This window comes from Solanum stenotomum, chromosome 8 (genome assembly GCF_019186545.1).
Source record: "Solanum stenotomum isolate F172 chromosome 8, ASM1918654v1, whole genome shotgun sequence".
Taxonomy (NCBI): domain Eukaryota; kingdom Viridiplantae; phylum Streptophyta; class Magnoliopsida; order Solanales; family Solanaceae; genus Solanum; species Solanum stenotomum.
In genome coordinates, this window is record NC_064289.1 from 21937713 (window position 1) to 21958580 (window position 20868).

At 31.8% G+C, this 20868-nt stretch overlaps 2 protein-coding genes and 2 non-coding genes across 4 annotated transcripts; 1 reads left to right on the forward strand and 3 right to left on the reverse strand.

Annotated features, from left to right (window-relative positions):
• Positions 1 to 9996: 9996 nt before the first annotated feature.
• Positions 9997 to 13813, forward strand: LOC125872739 (protein DETOXIFICATION 35-like). The gene is made up of 7 exons (XM_049553514.1): positions 9997 to 10400; positions 11028 to 11653; positions 11846 to 11902; positions 12271 to 12509; positions 12591 to 12709; positions 12944 to 13030; positions 13687 to 13813. Exons 1-7 carry the CDS (start codon positions 10113 to 10115, stop codon positions 13789 to 13791), a joined length of 1521 nt encoding a protein of 506 aa, XP_049409471.1. The 5' UTR covers positions 9997 to 10112; the 3' UTR covers positions 13792 to 13813.
• Positions 13814 to 14771: 958 nt separating this feature from the next.
• LOC125875295 (small nucleolar RNA snoR60) lies at positions 14772 to 14843 on the reverse strand. Its single transcript, XR_007447367.1, has one exon. It is a non-coding gene; the product is annotated as a small nucleolar RNA snoR60 (small nucleolar RNA).
• Positions 14844 to 14996: 153 nt separating this feature from the next.
• LOC125875296 (small nucleolar RNA snoR60) lies at positions 14997 to 15068 on the reverse strand. Its single transcript, XR_007447368.1, has one exon. It is a non-coding gene; the product is annotated as a small nucleolar RNA snoR60 (small nucleolar RNA).
• Positions 15069 to 19222: 4154 nt separating this feature from the next.
• Positions 19223 to 20443, reverse strand: LOC125872740 (protein SRC2 homolog). Its single transcript, XM_049553515.1, has one exon. The coding sequence runs from the start codon at positions 20347 to 20349 to the stop codon at positions 19537 to 19539; it is 813 nt and encodes a 270-aa protein (XP_049409472.1). The 5' UTR covers positions 20350 to 20443; the 3' UTR covers positions 19223 to 19536.
• Between the last annotated feature and the right edge of the window lie 425 nt (positions 20444 to 20868).

The window sequence follows — 20868 nt, forward strand, 5'->3', positions numbered from 1 at the left end:
AAAACACAAATGATCCGTATCATATAATTATATTAAAGATTGAACTTAAATAAAGTAAAAATATTTTTATAATATTTCTATAAATAAAAGAAAATGTTGAATGTGTATATACAACTAAATATCTAAAAAATGTTGTTAAAATATTTGAATACTTTAAAACTGCATAATTGTGAAGAGAATTTGAATACGTGATCATTATCAAAAACTTAATTAAATTTATTTATTAATTGAATTTTCTTAATATAGATATTCAAAGAAAAATATTATTTCATAAAATTTACTCCCTCCGTCTCTTTTTTATATGATATCCATTTCTATAAATAACTAGACCACAATACTTGTCATTTTATAAATTTTATGCATAAATTATCATATTTTGCCTATTATACCTTTGATAGAGTAGTTAATTAATCTTGAAAATGTATTTACTTTGACCAATCTAGGAAATCTACAAGTAATTAAATAGGGGTAGAAGAGTAAACTTACATTGTTTCTTAATACAAGTGCAAAGTAAAAAGGTGACATATAAAAAGGAACAAAAGGAGTGTAAAAATTTAATTGGCTGCGGGAAGCGCGGATTAGTTAACTAGTTAGTAATGTTTGTCAATTCACGACATTTTTCCTATATTAAATGCACTAAAAATGAAAACTTTAAAATAAATCATATAATTATTATTTTGAATTAAATAAATCATATAATTTGCTAACACATAAAATACACAAAATACACAAAATATGTAGAATCACTTCATCTTCCATAGCAATCTTGTTTGGATCAATTTTACTTTCTCATTGAGTTTGGAAAATAGAAAAAATAATAATAAAATTAAGTAATAGTTTTCTTGGGATGAAAACTGTTGGGGGAAATATCTTCCAATATGAAATAAGGTCAGATAAGTCTTTTCGCTATTGTGGTAATTTTTGGGCCAAATTTTTGTGGCAATTTAGCAGTTTTCAAAAATTTATTTCTAGAAAATATAGGTTTAATTATAATTGTTCTTTATAGGCAGTTTATGAGAACGATACACAATCTTCTTATAAACTTGAACCAAAAATTCTCTAAGTTATTTGATAAAACAACTTGAACCAAAAATGTGGCTTAATATTTTTTCTAAAGAATAAATTTTCATTTGCTCAACCTTCTTCAAATAATGGATAATTCAAATTAATGGCATTTAAAAATACGGAAATAATTCAAATAGAGAGTATTTGATATAACTATTACATTGCCAGTCGGGTAAAAATTGAAAAAATACAACAAAAGAATCCACATATTTAGAGAAGCTATTATGTCAATGCATCAAAGCACAAAGCACAAAAAGTTAATGTAATTAAAAATTAATCTAAATTTATCAATATATCCCTAGACAACCGGAAGCTACTGTCCTCTGTGCCTTATATATAAAAAAAATAGTATTCTCACACGATAATAGTTGTCCACTATTGATTTGACATATTTTTAAAAAATAAATAAAAATAATATTATTATATTATCTTTTGACTTTATTAAATTTAATATTTTGAGAAATGTATTAGATGATAAATAGCATTTAATAACAAGAGTAAAATAGACACAAAAGATAAATTATCTCTTGATTTTTTAAATTAAACAATTATTTTTCGTATAGTGGACAACTGTTATAAGACGGAGGAAGTAATAAGTTATTAATTATTTTTCCATACATGGAAAATATTTTCAATGTATGCAAAACATTTTCGATGTATGGAAAATTTATTACTCTCTTTATCCAATAATATTTATCTATTATTGACTTTGCACATTTTACTACTTCCTCCGTCCCATTTTATAAGTCACCCCTTTCTAAAAATAGCTGGACCACGATATGTCATTTTATAAATTTTATGCATAAATTACCATATTTTTCTCATTATACCCTTGATTGATTAATTAATCTTGAAAATGTATTTACTTTGACTAATATAGAAATCTACAAGTAATTAATTTCATTGGGAGAGTACTTCATTCATTATTAATTAACTACTTTCTTTATTCACTACTTATTCTACAAAATCTGATTTTGAAAAAAAATATCAACAAACAAATTAAAAATTAAAGATGAAAAAAAATCAAAAATAATCTTGAAAGTTGAAGCTTCAACAGATTTTATCAAGGAAGATGACATTTCAAAAAGTTCAAAGAATGTAAAAATAGAAGACTCAACCAAAACATGTGAAGGTCAAATTGAGAAAAATCAAGATCCAAATAAAGGAGTTATGCACCATTTAAATCAAAAAACAAATTATTTGTTGAAACTAGAACTAAAATTCATTTGTCGTCTAATTTCATTATCAATAACATCAGATTCAGCAGGAAAATTTAGATCAATTTGAAGTAATGGAATTTGAATAATGAAATGTCATCTGTTGAGGATCTAACTGGAAGATTCCAATCTTGTGCACCATCTTCTCAAGAGTTGAGGCTGGTAAAGATTTGGTGAATAAATCTGTTGGATTATCACTTGATTGAATTTGTTGTATATCTCACCGTTCTTCTGTAGATCATGTGTGAAAAATAATTTTGGTGAAATATGTTTCGTTTTATCTTCTTTTATGAAGCCTCCTCTTAGTTGAGCTATGCATGCAACATTGTCTTCAAAGAACACTGTGGGTACCTTGACATCACACTTCAAACCACATCTTTCTTTAATGAAATGTATCATTAATCTCAACCATACACATTCTCTACTTGCTTCATGAATAGCTATTATCTCAGCATGATTTGAAGAAGTAGCGACAATGGACTGCTTCGTAGATTGCCATGATATAGCAGTACCTCTGTATGTGAAAAGGTAGCTTGTTTGAGATCGAGCTTTATGTGGGTCAGATAAATAACCTGCATCTGCATGACCAACAATATCTGCACTATCTTTGTTAGTATAGAATATACCCAAATTACTGGTCCCTTTTAGATATCGCAATTATGTTTAACTCTAGTCCAATATCTTCGTGTAGGGGAAGAATTATATCTTGCTAACAAATTAACAGAAAATGCTATGTCAGGTCTCGTAGCATTAGCAAGATACATAAGTGCACCAATTGCACTAAGATAAGGTACTTCAGGACTAAGAGGTTCCTCATTCTCTTCTTGAGGTCGGAATGGATCTTTACTCACTTCAAGTGATTGAACAACCATTGGAGTACTTAATCCATGTGCTTTGTCCATGTAAAATCGTTTCAAAATTTTCTCAGTATAGGCAGATTGATAGATGAAGACCCTGTCTGCTAAATGTTCAATTTGTAGACCAAGACAAAGTTTTGTTTTTCCAAGGCCTTTCATCTCAAATTCTTTCTTTAGTTATTCAATTGCTTTTTGAACCTCTTCTGGGGTTCCAATGAGGTTTATGTCATCAACATAAACAACAAGGATAACAAACCCTGATATTGTTTTCTTAATAAAAATACAAGGACAAATTGCATCGTTTATATAATCTTCTTTTATCAAGTACTCACTGAGGCGATTTTACCACATGCACCCTGATTGTTTTAAGCCGTATAATGACTTTTGTAATCTGATTGAACACATTTTCCGAGGATTTGAACTATAAGCTTCAGGCATTTTAAGTCCTTCTGGAATTTTTATATAAATTTCATTATCAAGTGAACCGTAAAGATAAGATGTAACCACATCCATCAGATGTATTTCAAGGTTTTCATGAACAACTAAACATATGAGATATCGAAAAGTTATTGCATCCATAACTGGTGAATATGTTTCTTCATAGTCAACACTGGGTCGTTGAGAGAATCATTGTGCAACAAGGCGTGCCTTGTATCTTACAATTTCATTTCTCTCATATCTTTTGCGCACAAAAACCCATTTATAGCCAACAAATTTTACACTGTTTGGGGTTTGTACTACAGGTCCAAAAACCTCATGTTTAGCAAGTGAGTTCAATTTTGATTAAATTGCCTCTTGCCATTTTGGCCAATCACATCTTTGTCGACATTCTTCGACATATAAGGGTTCAAGATCCTCGCTGTCTTGCATAATGTTAAGTGCAACATTATATGCGAAAACATTATCAACTATGATTTTTGATCAATCTAAACTTATCCCATCACCCGTAGAACTTATTGAAAGTTCTTCATTCACTTGAGTCTCGGGTTCACTGCTATCTTCAAGAATATCAGGATTAATCAGATCTTGAATCTCTTCGTGGGATTCTTTGTAATGTCATTTTTCGTATTTCTTTTTCTAGGATTTTTATCCTTTGAACCCAATGGTCTGTCACACTTCAAGCGTGTTTGTGATTCAGATGCTATGACACTTGTAGATGGTCCTTTTGGGACGTTAATCTGGATAGGCACATTTACTGCAGGAGTATGTGACTTTGTTATCCTTTTCAAATCAGTAAATGCGTCTGGCATTTGATTTGCTATGTTTTGCAAATGGATGATCTTCTGGACCTCATGTTCACACATAAGGGAACGTGGATCAAAATGAGATAATGATGAAACTTTCCATGCAATTTCACTTTTAAGTTCCTATTTGTCTCCCCCTAATTGTGAAAAAATTGTTTCATCAAATCAACAATCTGCAAATCTTGCAGTAAATAAATCTCCCGTCAATGGCTCAAGGTCGCGAATTATGGAGGGTGAATCAAACCCAACATATATGCCTAACCTTCTTTGGGGGCCCATCTTAGTGCGCTGAGGTGGTGCTACTGGCACATATACAACACATCTAAAAATTCGTAGATGAGCAATATTTAGTTCATGACCAATTACTAATTGTGACGGAGAGTATTTATTATAATTAGTTGGTCTAAAATGAACAAGTGCTGATGCATGTAAGATAGCATGACCCCATACGGTAGTGGGCAATTTCGTTTTCATAAGTAATGGTCTTGCTATCAATTGTAAACGCTTAATAAATGACTCAGTGAGGCCATTTTGAGTATGAACATGAGCTACATGATGTTCAACTTGTATCCCTATTGATAAACAATAATCATTAAAAGCTTGGGATGTGAATTCTCCAGCATTATCAAGGCGAATTGCCTAATGGGATAATTTGGAAATTGCGCCCTTAATCTTATTATTTGTGCCAATGATTTTGCAAACGCCAGATTGCGAGATGATAAGAGGCACACATGAGACCATCTTGAAGATGCATCTATTAGGACCATAAAATATCTAAACAACCCACTAAATGGGTGAATAGGTCCACATATATCCCCATGTATACGCTCTAAAAATTGAGGGGATTCAATGTTAACCATCATTGGTGATGGCCTAGTAATCAATTTGCCCTGACAACAAGCAGCACATGGTAATTCATCACTCGTAAGAATCTTCAGGTTCTTTAATGGATGTCCATTTGAGTTTTCAATTATTCATCTCATCATTATTGATCCAGGATGACCTATTCGATCATGCCAAAACACAAAAGTTTTTAAGTCAGTAAACTTCTGGTTTACGATAGAATGTGCTTCAACTGTACTTATTTTTGCATAATATAAGCCATAAGATAAAATTGATAATTTCTCCAACACATATTTCTGGTCTGAGACAATCTTGGTAATACCAAGGTATTCAACATTCAGTTCATTTATTGTCTCAACATAATATCCATTTCGGCGAATATCTTTAAAACTTAACAGGTTTCTTGGGGATTTAGAAGAGAACAATGCATCTTCTATAACAAGTTTTGTCCCCTTAGACAGAAATATAGTAGCTCTTTCGGAGCCTTCTATTAAGTTCGAATTACCAGAAATTGTAGTAACATTTGCTTTTCTTCTAAGCAAGTAAGAGAAGTATTTCTCATCTTTGAATATGGTGTGCGTTGTTTCACTGTCAATTACACAAATATCTTCATGATTGATCATTGATCCAAACGAAGTTTGGGGCATATCCATATTTTCTTCAAAAACAGATATAAACAAAGTAAAATATTACTATTAAACATGGATATTATACAAACATTATTTATTTACAGAGATTAGAAAAGCATAAACACACCAACTAATAAAAACAAACAGAAAAGGAAATTATCTAGATTATTGCGGGCTCGTCACTGATGGTTTTTCCTTCAGGGAATACAAAGAAATCAGCTACATCCAGGTGCATAGGCTCAACATTATCTTCAGAGATGAAGTTTGCTTCTGCATTATTATTCATCTTATGTACGGGCTCAACATTATCTTCAGAGATAAAGTTTGCTTCTGGATTATTATCACCCTTTTTCAAGGATGCTTGATAGAGCTGAACTAGACGCTTAGATGATCGACAAGTATGCGACCAGTGCCCCATACCTCCACATTTATGACATACACTTTCTGAATTTTTCTTTTGTATTACTTCTTGTCTTTCACCCTTCCTCTTATACTGCTGGTCATTTTTTGGTGCAAGACGACCATCATAATTATAATTTATTTTACAACCACGACCATGACCGGTGCCACGATCACGATAGGAGCCACAACCTCTTTCTCGTTGGTGATAATTTTCCTGATTCACTTCAGGGAGTGGCATAGAACCAACGGGCCGATTTTCATATTTTTTATCAATAGGTCGTTATGTCGTTCAGCAATAAGCAGATGTGAAAGTAATTCAGAATATTTTTTCAAACTCATTTCTCGATATTGTTGTTGTAGGAGCATACTCGAGGTAGGAAATGTGGAGTATGTTTTCTCAAGCTTATCATGTTCAGTGACCTCTTNTGCACAAATATTATGAATTGATAAAAATAATAAAATGTAGTGTTAGCTAGAATCAAACCACAGTCGTATGGGTGGTCACACACGCTTTGTACCAGTAGTACTAACTGTCTTTTATGCTTTTCATGAGGGTACTTTTATTTATATTTTAGCCTCTTTCAAAAAAAAAAATTAAAATATATATATATACACATTATTTTTTTCGAAGTTAACGGGTGCACATGCACTCTCATCTTTACATGTGGGTCTGCCTCTGTCAAAAGTGACAAGTAAAAATGAAAATCTATTTTAGGAAAAAGTGACGAGTAAAAATGAACGGAGAGAGTACTTCTATTTTTATTTATGTATCGTCCTTGCTAAAAATAGATGATTTTTCATGTTTGTCATTTCACAAAATTAATGAATAAATGACACAATTCTTTTTTTAATCCTTGAGATTGAAAGTATGAATTTGAACAATATAAGAAAACTAAATATTTAATACATGTTCATATGTCAATTTAATTAATCATATAAATTAATTTATTTGTATTTATTGAAAACTTGACTTCTTGAGATCACTAAATAAGGCTACAATAGTAATCTTTACTAATTTCTTAAGAAATATGACATCTAAAATGGTGGCATACAAATAAAAATGGAGGGAATATTTTTTTTCCCAATAGCTACATAAATTTAAACACACAAAAGAAAACCAAAACTGGTGGGGAAAAAAATAAATAATCGTCCTAACTGTGTTTGCAATAAGTACAACAAATTTGAAATACATATTTTATTTTTTGTTATCATTTCAATTGAACTTATTTATTTTTTATTTTTAAACCACTGTTAAAGTTGTGTGAGAAGCAACAGAAAAATGTACTCCATCCGTCCCATATTATATATCGCCCCTTTCTAAAAATAGTTGAACCATAATATATGTCATTTTATAAAATTTATGCATAAATAACTATTTTTTGCCCATTATATCCTTAATAGATTAATTAATTAATCTTGAAAATGTATTTACTTTGACTAACCTAGGAAATCTACAAGTAATTAATTTCATTAGGAGAGTACTTCATTCATTAATTAACTATTTTCTTTATTCACTACTTATTCTATAAAATCTTATTTTGAAAAAAATATCAACAAACAAATTAAAAATAAAAGATGAAAAAAAATTCAAAAATAATCTTGAAAGTTGAAGCTTCAACAAATTTTATCAAGGAAGATGACATTTCAAAAAGTTCAAAGGAAAATTTAGACCAATTTGAAGTAATGGAATTTGAATATTTTGTGATGTTGTCATGTTTGCTTTAAGAATTTATATATAAAAATATAAAAAAAAAACATTTTACACAAAATATATAGGAAAATTGAGGTGGGAAAAACTTGATTTTTTAAATTTTTTGGATCAATTGGTGAAAAAATTTGGCTCCAAAAATTAACTCTAAAATTTAAATAGTCATCCAAATGCATTTATATTTTTGAAATCTAACATTTCATCATTTATTACAAAGTTGTCATAAGCAAACATTAAATAAGGACATAAGGGTAAAATTACCTAATTTCTTAATGCAAGTGCAGATGGAAAATGTGGCATATAATATGGGACGGAGGGAGTACCAATTACAATATAACGGTATCAATCATTATCTTTTCAAGAAAGAAGTATTGAAAATATTTTTAAATTCAGTGTAAATTATTAATTTCATCCCAAAACTATTGACAGCCTTAAAAATATCAATTTATTTGACTAACTGAACTTAAATACACCACTTATCTTATAACATGGGTGAAATACACCCCTAAATTCTAGCTAAATTAGGTGTGTTTTCAATATTTCTCTCGAGTTTTTATTAAGAGCTCCATGCTTCCACGAGAGCTTGAGATCACTTACTATGTTATGTGGCAAGACGAAATTAATAATTTACGTTAAATTCATGAATATATTTTTAATACTTTGCTTCTTTTTTTCCCAATGAACGTGTCAAGTTCAAATATCACAAGTAAATCATGCATTGTGTGTCGTCCTATCTTCTCTTAAGCAAAGTTATAACGTGGTTGTTTTAAGTCCTTTCCTTCAACCTACCATTTCTCCTCCTCCAATTATTTTTTTGCTTTAATAGGCGTTACATAATTCATGCATTCATTTTCCGGTACGCTATCATTCGCAAATTCAACTTTTAAGTTAAAAAAAAAGAAGAAAAAATAAAGTCTAAAAGTGCATATGAAATGAAAAGGAAATCTCATTTTGATAAAATTTGATCTGAATCGTAATTCATATTCAATAATGTATATATTTCATTTCATGTAAAATAATACTAATACGAAGTATTTAGAAACAAATTTGAGAACAAAGGATTAATAAAATGCATTTAAGAAATTATCTATCAATCAATCAATGAGAAATTAATTATAATACGGCGAATTAGTTTGAATACCACGAAAATATTGTTCTTTTTATTATTTTTAAAAAAAAAACACAGTACAATTCCATTAAATACCGAACTGAATATACCTACCAAAATCTTACCTGATCCAATCGTTCACGCAGCTCATGAAGAATTTTAGAAATTTCTAATTTAAGTTACGTTCTTTATATTAAAAATAGATTTTTCATTTTAACAATCAAGAATAATTTATTGTGTTTCTCACACTATTCACTTTGTTTGAATGGTTGTTATGTATTATTTCATAATGTATAATATTGTATTATATCATAATGTATTGTTTATTGAATACACAATTTGGAATGATTATATTATTATTTGTCGTTATGTAATGTCATACATTGACAATTTAAATGATAAATTACAAAAAAGTAGAGTATAGAGTAGAGCTACTATGTAAAGATAAGAATTAAAATTGGATTATTAATTAATAAGTAAACATAAAATGAGAAGAAAATATTAAGATAGCGACGCAATCACACCCAAATGGATCGTTACACAAAATAGGACTTTTCGCCATACCTAACGATGAATTTAAATGATACTATAGAACAAATTTAAGTAACAATCAAAACAAAAATTATATTTAAACAAATAATACAAAACAACTGATAACAATTATTCAAATAATGACTCGTTTGATACAAAAGATAAGAAATAATTAATACGAAATTAATTTTATAATAAGTTTATTGATTAAAGATAAAATCACAAAATAATTTATCTAAAGTGTTATTTTTGGCAAGCGCCTAATTTAACTTTTTAAATTGGTTTCAAAATAGATTTAAAAAATAAATAAATTAAAACATGAATCCCACGGTATATTCCAATAAAATAATCCCAATTTTTTTCTCTTTCTCTATATTATGTATAGCTCACGTTGTTGATGAGTAGTACTTCTATTAACGACACCGCATTTTCTGTTGCGGCCACTGACTGAAACAAACAAACAGAGTTTAAAGCGGAAGACGTAACTAATTTCCGGCAGGGTAGAGTCATGGAGGAGACGCCGTTGATTAACGGTTTCTCCGACGACGAACACCACCAGATCATCGGCGCCGACGGAGATTACAGGCCTGTTACAAACTTAAGAGAATGGTGGGCTATTTTCTGCATAGAAAGTGTGAAGCTATGGAGGATTGGAGGTCCAATAGCGTTTAATATTATCTGTCAATATGGTGTGAATTCACTTACTAATATATTCGTTGGGCATCTCGGAGATATTGAGCTTTCTGCTATTTCTATTGCTCAATCAGTCATCGGAACTTTCTCATTCGGGTTCTTGGTTAGGCCCTCTACTTCTTTCTATATTGTGCATTTCTAAGAGGATACTTTAGGGGTCGTTTGGTGTGAAGGATAATTGTATAAGCAATATATCCTATGAGTCTACTGCTCTAAGCTCTAAACTTGTAATCTTTCATAAAAAAATTATTAGGTGTATATTGAAAATAATACAAAGTATGCAGGTAACAAATCAATTCTTGAACTGAAATTTCTGGTTTCACCTCTGATTGTTAATTTGTTATGGTAGGCGGATCTAGGATTCATATAAACTTTAAAGGTTTTAGTGAACTCATTGTACTTTTGAAATTATGGGTTCAACAATAACAACATCCCTAGTGAAATCTCACTACGTGGGGATGTTGTTGTTGTTGTATGTCACAAAATGAACAGAATAATGTCTTAAAATTGAACCATATTAACACAATAGGAGTAGCATAGTACTTTCTCGCACCTTGAACCATATTAACATGAGAGTAGATGTGTAAATTTTGGTGCTAATATGATAATATCAGTTTCTACTAATTTTGACATGGCTTTTCCAGTTTAGAGAGACTGAATTTGTGTCTTACGTACTGATAGGCAGAGTCACAGTTCTTTTATATCACATTACTGATAATCTTTTGGTCAGTTGGGAATGGGAAGTGCATTGGAGACGCTGTGTGGACAGGCATATGGTGCAGGGCAAATTCACATGCTTGGTGTTTATATGCAACGCTCTATCATAATTCTGTTTGCAGCTTGTATCTTGCTCTTGCCAATATATCTATTTGCAACCCCAGTGCTTAAGCTGCTAGGCCAAGAATCTCACATTGCTGAGCTTGCGGGGGAATATGCCATACTAATCATCCCCCAATTGTTTTCGCTTTCCATCAATTTTCCGACCTCCAAATTCCTTCAAGCCCAAAGCAAAGTTGATGTGATTGCGTGGATTGGATTTGTGACTCTGCTCATGCATGCTACGCTCCTTTGGCTCTTTATTTACACATTCGGCTGGGGTACGACTGGTGCTGCCATAGCCTTTGACCTAACAAATTGGGTCTTGGCAATAGCTCAGTTTGCCTATGTTGTTGGATGGTGTAAGGATGGTTGGAAGGGATTGTCCTGGGGAGCATTTAACGAAATGTGGTCCTTCGTGAGGCTTTCCATTGCCTCAGCCATTATGCTATGTCTTGAAATTTGGTATATGATGAGTATTATCATCCTTGTTGGCCATCTTGACAATGCAGTTATTGCAGTTGGATCTATTTCTATTTGGTGAGTTTACTGTAGTCTTTATGTTTCTATTGTTGCACCAGTTCATTCTCTGTGAACTCTTGTATTTAAGTCCTGTCTATCCATCGTGCCCAAGAATGGTGTTTTATATACAATATATGTAGCAAATGGTACAGAAGGCATGAAGCAATATATGTTCATATCTCATTCTAATTGATTGTTTTTGTTTTACAGCATGAATGTCAATGGTTATGAAGGCATGTTGTTCATTGGAATTAATGCTGCCATAAGGTAAAAAGTCTTGATCAGCATTCACAACTTCATGTAGTTTTTGTAGCTCGTGTGTTGCAGTTGAGGTGGTGTTCTGTACACTGTAGTTGTCAAAATGTGGATATGTGGATGAAGGGGCTCATTTATATGCTTACAGAATCTGGAGAAAATTACTAAACTTTATATGCTTCCCTGTCATGATTTGTCTCTTTTATTATGTTACCTCAAATATTACATATGACAACAAGGAAGTGAGGGATGCTTCCTTGATTTTAACTTGTTCGGCTGATTTTGTTTGCTTTTTTCATCCTATCGCCTTAGTTTAATCTCATATACTTCTTTCAACTTATTCACTTCTCTTTCTTGTTTTCCTTGCTTATTTCCCCCAGTGTACGGGTCTCAAATGAGCTTGGCCTAGGACATCCAAGGGCCACTAAATACTCTGTCTATATCTCAGTGTTTCAGTCACTCCTAATTGGGCTACTCTGTATGGTTATTGTAATGGTAGCTAGAGAGCATTTGGCCGTTATTTTTACTAGCAGCAAAGATATGCAACAAGCTGTTGGTGATCTTTCTTACCTTCTCGGAATAACTATGGTTCTTAATAGTGTTCAGCCTGTTATATCAGGTATCACATTCGATTCACACTAGCTGTTTCTTAGATTTGTATTGTCTCGTTACCATGTTAAGTCGTGAGGTACTTCTGTAGGTGTTGCTGTGGGAGGTGGATGGCAAGCTTTAGTGGCTTATATTAATCTGGGATGTTATTACATTTTTGGACTCCCTCTAGGATTTATTCTTGGTTATGTGGCAAAGTTGGGAGCAAAGGTAAACTTTAAGTCTTTGAGTTTCATTAGCAAGAGTATTTGACATGTTGATATTAGGTACACAATCCTTACCCCGCCTAACTTCCCCGCGCATTTTCTTTTTTTGGAGAAGTACTATCGAACACCACTGATTAAACAAGCTGGATCATATTTATTGTCATTATACCTCATCAGATTTGTTGCTAAAATCTACTTTCTACTGAGTTTATATTACTTCTGATTGAATAACTTGCAGGGACTTTGGCTGGGAATGATAGCTGGGACATCTTTGCAGACTCTGCTACTATTGATTGTACTATATAAGACAAATTGGAACAAGGAGGTATGGAAATACTGCAAAAGGCATCTTGATTCATACTTTTGAAGTACTCTATTAATGTGTAGATCAAGTAATGAACAGGACCAGAGGGCAAGTTTCTAGTTGTTATTAACTAATAGAAAGTAGGGAATTCACATGCATCTAAATGAAAATAGTATTTGAATGTTGAAGTTATGTTTGACATGAAAACACCGTTGACGTTTTGTGAGACTAGACTTGAAAAAATTCTGAATACTTTTTTTTCAAACCTCAAATTCTATATTTCAAGATTGAAGTTGAAATAATGAGCCAATTTGATAAACAAACACTTATTTGAAATAATCTTCCAAATATTTGGAATGTTATCTCTTACTGTATTGTAAACATCTTGCTAGTTTGCCACTTGCTTAGTTGTTTAACAAACCTATCAGCCTTGTAGTTTTATCAGGATAGTAACTAGTATGTTTGGTGTTGTGAGCTATAGTATTTTAATTGGAACTTATTGTTTATTGGTCTTAGAGCCAAATACTGATTTAGTTACAGATCGAAGTTGTGCTAAGTTAATAACTTAAGACATAAATCATATTAAGCACAATGACTTGTTATGATCATAAACCAAGGAAAAACATACCTGAAATTGTTTGCTTTGAAGTATCTTAAAAGAGGAGTTAAACATGCAGGTTGAGGAGACGAACGAGCGTATGCGGAAGTGGGGAGGTCAAGATTTTGAAATTGAGAAATCCCAGGCTGATCGCCTGATGTCCGTTGAGAATGGTGTGTCGTAAGGTTGCAGAATGCTACGAGGAGGGTGATGATAGTAGCCTGCTGTTTGAATTTCAAAATTTGAAACTTAGGAAAATTTACCAGCACCTACCAAATATATTGTGTATGAAAACACATATTACTATGTCCCAGTTAACATCAATTTTGAGACATTCAAGATTATTTGTTTTAGTCCAGGTGAACTTCTTCCAGACTCAAAACATATATTGTATTTGGGTATATTGCCTCTTGTTTGATAATGAAACCAGATTTCATATTCCTTTTCCTTTTCTCTTCCGTTACCAATACGTTAAAAGAATCAATGATCATCAGATGAAAGTGAATTGCCTGCAAGTTATAATTAAGGCAATCTAGACTTGTAATATTGTCATGGCATCTTCACTTGTGTTGTTTCTTTTCCTGAATTTGATGTTCTTGTCCTTAAGACTTAAGAGTCAAGGATCTAGCAATAATAGCCTAAGGTAGGGTAATACTTTGAATAAAAAATAAGTAACCTCCCCTCTACCAAAAATCTGACCACATCAGTAAGAAAACTAGCTACTAGGCAGCAACCGATAGGCACTTACAACATCTCTTTCATAAGGTTTAAACTGCTCCAATTGCAGCTTCTTCACCTCCTCTTTAAATACAGCTGAATCTATGCAGTTTGCCTATAACATAAGAAAGAACCATACCGCCAAGGCTTTCCCAGACAAAAGGGAATTGATTTCATTCTAGAATCAAATAATAACTGTAGTATCAAGTGTCTAACTATAATATATATAAACATAACAAAATGCCCTCCAGTGTGATGCATTCACAGCTAAAATCCTTGCCTGTGAAAGGGTTAATCCAAAATGGATCCACTGGAAAGATTTAGTTGCGAAGATCTCAAAATGAATAAAAAAAAATGAAACTTCTTTTCTTCTTTAAGCATTTCAAAAGAATTAGACTGTTCCATCCCCTCTTGATAGCAAACGATGTTCCAATAAATAGACAATAGTGCATCAGAAACTCGATTTTTGCATCACCCATGATATCTTGAAGGGGAATCCGAGTAACTCATCATGTGCTTTTTAATTGAAGTCAAAGAACAAACAAAAAAAAAACTCTGAAACACAAATTCAGAAATACAGCACCAGGTTGAACATGAAACAAATGTAAGAACTCAATAAAGGAAAATGCAAAGGCAAAGGTTAAAAATTTCAAACATGCCATAAATAAATAGTACATCACAAACTCGGTTTTTGCATCACCCATAATGTCTAGAAGGGGAATCCGAGTAACTCATCATTTGCTTCTGAAACAACAAGAAACCCGATGTAGTACCAAAGGGAGGGTAGAGTGTAAGCAGACGTTACTCATTATTTCACTTGACAAATCAAAAGCATTAAGGGACTTCAGTTGAACACGGTACTGTGTGTAAGATACAAAATTATATTGAGTAATATAAAAAAAAATAAAATTATGCATATAGGTCAAAGATTAAGTTTTATGCATAAATATTAAACACAGGGGATTACACATCATTACGTAAAATTCATGACTTGAGTCAAAATTAATCAGCAAACCATAGGATTCTTTGTATAAAGAGCTTTCTCTTTTCCCTTAGAGATGAAAACATCCTCAGGTCTGTCATTTTATAATAGTTGTAATAATTTAGGGTTTAGGGTTTTGTGGATTTCAAATAACAGCTTCGAGGACGGACGACCGTTTAAAGCATAGCCCAACAACTAAAACATATTACTACTAATTAAATATTTTGTGGTTTATGGTTAGATCTTAAAAATAGCACTTCTCTTTAACGATTATATGTTTGGTCATCCCCAATTTTAAACTTGTATACTTAACGTTCCAAATATCAAAATTAACTTTGAAAATAATATACAAGATACATTTTATAATATAATACTCAATAAGGTCTAAACAAATGTTTGAAAAAGTCACTACATATTTTCTCCAAAAAGCATGATTTGGATTTCGGATTCCATATCATGATTTGAGATTTTTTTAATATAAAAATTGACCCACAAGTTTATATTTTGTTAATACAACCCCACATTTTATATTTACTAACCATCTATTTCATATGTAAATAAAATTTAAAATCACATCATTACTTTTTAAAATTTATTATTACCTTAAATTTGGCGAATATAAATGATAAAGTAGAAATTGATTTGGCGAATATAAATAAGAACGGAAGAAGCAATACTTTTTTAGTTTTTCATAATAAAAAAAGCTTCTCTTTTGGCTACATATGAAAATGTTATGAAAAATGACAAAATAAGTGATGTATGTTTGATAATCACTACTTCCAATATGTTTGATTTTAGCACGAAATTAATGCACTGAAAATGTGTAATTGCACACAAGTGAAACAAGGCATGAACCGTTGTGATATTGACATACAAGTGAAAATTGTCATAGCTTGTATAGTGTTACATAATTATTTGCGAGAATACCACAAGAGTGATGTTATGATCTATGAGCATGAAAATATAGTTGTGAATGATATTGACCAACAAATGACTCACAAAGTAACAATGTTAGTTCGTCTTCGCAGTCATATGATCGAGAAATGCAAGTTCAACGTGAAGAGATTGTTCGTAATATGTGGGAGAATTATATTAAAGACTGGTACACTACAATTTATGTTCAATTTCTCTTATTGAATTAAAGTTAGATGAAACAATTACTTAAGTGGAGAACAAATAGATGTAATTTATTATGCGATTTTATAATTTTTTGTTTATTTGGTAAGATTAAATAAACAATTGGAACTATTTTAATAGTTTTACAACTTATGAAATTTTTATGTTTATGAGAATATATACAATACAAAAATTTCATATCGCATGGTCAAACGAGCCCTTAGTGAAAACAAAAAAATTAATTAACACACCTACTATGTTAGTTGAGGTCAAGTCTTAATATCTCTTATTTTTGGGAGTTCATGTCTCTAAAGTCCAATGAACAAGAGGTTGTAAATATTCTGAGTTGGTTGATTATAAAATTTTCCTTTTCGATAAAAAAAAAAAACATGATAATTAGTGTAAGACGGAGCGAGTACTATGTTATGGTCGTTCACCATTTGTCCACTTGTTGACCCAAACTTTTTGCTGATATTAGGACTCAAATCAACATGTGCATATGTATGTTATCACCAAAAGATGTGGTGAGTGGATGAAACTGTTTTTTTCTTAATTAAATATTTTAGGTTTGAGTTTTGAGTATGAAAAAAATATGGAAAAATACATAAAAATCCTTCTGAACTTGGCAGCATAACTTATTTTAGCACTTTAACTATTCGGGTGTTTAAATACTCCCTTAACATTTTTCAAGTAAATTTAATTCCACCCGAAAAAGCTGACATGGCAAAAAAATAAATTCAGGCGCGTATATAAATTTTTTTTCTTAGAAAAAGTGATATAAATTTTTTTTCTTAGAAAAAGTGATATATATATATATATATATATATATATATATATATATATAAACAAAAAAAACACCCTACCCAGCTCTAATCAGATCAAATCCACCAAATTGACTCTAAGAATGAACCAAAGAATCATAAACAAAAACTTGACTTGAAGATCTAAAAGCAGACATCACAATCAGCTGATACCCATAACTGATTCAAAAGAAAAAGGCAAATTTGGGTATTTTAGAACCTTAAAAGATCTCGCTAAAACATTAGTTATAATGAAATAACTAGAACTTGGGCGAGTACAACAAAGCAAGCCATTAGAAGAAGATAAAAGAACAGAGGAAGAAGATGGCAAAACAGGGGAAATACACAGAGATAAATTCCGCCAGTTGTTATGAACAGTATCGAATAAAGGGTATTGTCTAGGGAATTGTGGATGTGAANATATTATAATAAATAAATAAAAAACACCCTACCCAGCTCTTCCCCTTCTTCTTCGAAGTCACCCGCCCTCTTTTTCCTTCTGCAAAATACTCCACCCACCCACCCCATCTCTCCTTCTTCAAGCCACCATCCCTCTTAACACACCCACATGGTTTTCGTCCTCCTTCAAACCCCCTCTCCAGTGTTGTTTTTTCTTCTCATATCATCTCACCTCCCATTCTTTTTACCTTCATTTTTATTTTTATTTTTTTCAAATTTTTTTTCTTATATAGGCTGAAGACACATTAGAAATCATTGAACTTTATCACAATTGTCTCTAAATTGAAGTTATGTTTTAAAAAAATGAAAGTCAAAATTAAAATTGAAGTTAATTTCTTTTATGTTTTTTTATTTGTGGTGAAAAGAATATCACCAGATTTAGTGTGGAGAGAGAAGATTATTGCCTTTTTTGATTTTCCTTTTTTTATTTTTTAAAAATATAATTTCTTATGTGGATCTGTTGTGGCGTTGATGTGGCACTGATGTGGCACTAATGAGGCGTGTGTGTAGTGCACTTCCCAATGTGAGACTGGTATTATACTATTAGGGTGGGATTAAATTCATTTCAAATATGTTAAGGAGGTATTTAAACGTCCGTGTAGTTTAAGTACTAAAGTAAGTTATCCTGCCAAGTTTAGGGTTTTTTTTATATATTTTCCCAAAAAACATTGATAGAGAGCGCTTCACCCCTAATGGAGCCTTACATAGTACAACTTCAAAATAATCGGACTCTAATGCGAATATCAAACATCAAATAAAAAACTAAAATAAAAAATAAAAAATCAACATGTGCATAAATAAATTGTTTTGGTTTTTAAAACCCAAGGTCGTAGGTGGCCTTTGGTTTCAAAATCATCATGTATTTTTTATTTTTTTTTTAAAAAGTGTTTTTTTTTTATCTAAATGTTTGAATAAATGATTTTGGTCGATAAAAATAAAGAAATTCTTAACCAATACAAAATTGTTTTTAGTTCAAAATCAACTTTGACTAAAACGTAATATTTCTATAATTAATAACTAATTCTATTGCCTCTATTCCAACTACCAAGAAATTTGACATAATTCTATAAGTACAAAGAATATGTCCGCATATGATTAACAAGTGAATTTGAATTTGTTAGGTTTTTACATATAATTGAATTTTTTTAGTAGTACGTAAATAGATATACATCTCTACAGCAATTTAATTAAACACTTAAAAGACGCAAAAATATACGTCTAGAACAACTTTTCTCCGTAACATTGCATATATTCGATCCAGTTAATATTTAGCATATAATAGCTTCCAATTATTATTTTTTGGTTCCTGTGTGAGAACGTAATACTATTCATGATTTACTAGAATATAAACTTATGCTTCCATGTTCTCATTATTCCCTTTCTTTTCACGATAATTTTTACTTTTTCCAGATAATCGTGTTCACTATCGACTTAACACATGAATTAAGAAGCAGTAAATAGTAAAATAATTTTATCAAATCACTCTTATTATAAGTCATATAAATATTGAAAAATGAAAATATTTAATAGCACCGATAAAATAGACATAACATAAAATATTATTCATTAGTTTTATAAATTGAATAAATATTATTGGATATACCAAAATAATATAGTGAATAAATAAAGATGACGATGAGTACTTACTAACTTTATTGGCGTCAGAAATACTCTAAGGGGTCATTTGGCTGGAAACAAGTAATATAAATAGTGAGATAAATTATCTCATACATGATAACCAAATAAGACACAAAAATTTTATCCAATCACTATTTTCTTATACTATAATTATTTATTTTTATCCCTCAGGTCAAACGACCCATAAGAATATTACAATTACAAACTTAACGGTAGCTTAAAAGTCATCATCTCCGTAATCACCATCATCGTCGGCGAGATCTTCCTCCACTTTCTCCGCCGCATCTTCGGCGATACTATCCTCCAAGTGATCAATACCCTCTGCTATCGCCACTCCACCCAATACCCCCGCTACTGCACCCACTGCCAATCCTGTACCCATTCCAAATTTGCTCTTCTTCTTCTCCTCTTCGTAACCATATCCGCCACCTGGCTGACCGTAACTACCCACAGCCGGCTGCCCGTAGCCTCCCATCCCGTATTCTGGCTGCCCGTAACTCCCTGGGGCCGGTTGCCCGTAAGGCGGAATTGGGGCGCCATATGCTCCGCCGTAATTATAAGGTTGCGCCGGAGGGGGCACACCGTATGGAGGTGCGTAATACGCATCCCGTGCACGATAGCGTGGGTCGCGTACGGTAACCTGCACTTCTACCTTCCCTTGAGGACGGCCAGAAGGGCGTTTGAGCTGGAGCGTACGCTCCACCTCACCGCCTACTCCAGCCTCATCTACGACTTCGCTAAGAGAAATCTTAGCGGATCCGATTAGAGGCTTGGTGTCCTCTTCGGCTCCAACAGCATGAACAATATCGATATATAAGACGGATTCATCAATCGGAGAATTCAAAGGAATGAGGAGTTTATCGTTCCAATAAGGGGAAGTATCACCATCTTCATCGACTTTAGTGGAGCATTTAGAATTGGGATCAACCCAGACAACTGCGTATGGTTTCAGAGGACCGTAACGCCAGTTGATGTTCTTCAAATCTTTGGCTGAAGTTATTTTTACTTCAACTTCGTAACGTGATCCCATTTTCACAGAAAAAAATTGAAGGGAATATTAGTGTGGAGTACTCTAGAAGGAACTATATATATATTAGTTAAGCAAATAATAGTAACAGTAATAATAGTTAGTTAGCAATGTGGGCAAAAGATGATTCTGGAGTTGAGTATTTATAGCACGTAATCTGAATGGTTTATGACAAAGTTGTTTGTCTGAAGTTCCATTTCTGTCCTCTGGCTTTTATATTGAGGTAATAATATGATATGGAGTAATTGGGTTAAAATTCACAAAATATATATAGTTGTATTTTCACTTCTCAATTTACGTTGCAATATGTATTTAAAATGTATTTTTCTATTATATTGGTATTAAAAAGTAGTACTAGTTTTTTAAAATAATAAATTTTAAGTTAATAATTAGTTGAATTTACAAGCAAAAGATACCACATAAATTAGAATAGGAGAAATATCCTTCGACAGTGTAATTGAGAAATAGTCATTGTGATAGAGTTTTACATTTTAATAAAAATTACAATATTATATGTGAAAT

Excerpts from the sequence above, each read along its gene's own strand:
- LOC125872739 (XM_049553514.1), top strand. The coding sequence starts at position 10,113 with ATGGAGGAGACGCCGTTGATTAACGGTTTCTCCGACGACGAACACCAC. Across the intron at positions 12,710-12,943 it reads TGGCAAAGTTGGGAGCAAAG|GGACTTTGGCTGGGAATGAT; the intron begins GTAAACTTTAAG and ends AATAACTTGCAG. Across the intron at positions 13,031-13,686 it reads AGACAAATTGGAACAAGGAG|GTTGAGGAGACGAACGAGCG; the intron begins GTATGGAAATAC and ends TTAAACATGCAG.
- LOC125872740 (XM_049553515.1), bottom strand. The coding sequence starts at position 20,349 with ATGGGATCACGTTACGAAGTTGAAGTAAAAATAACTTCAGCCAAAGAT.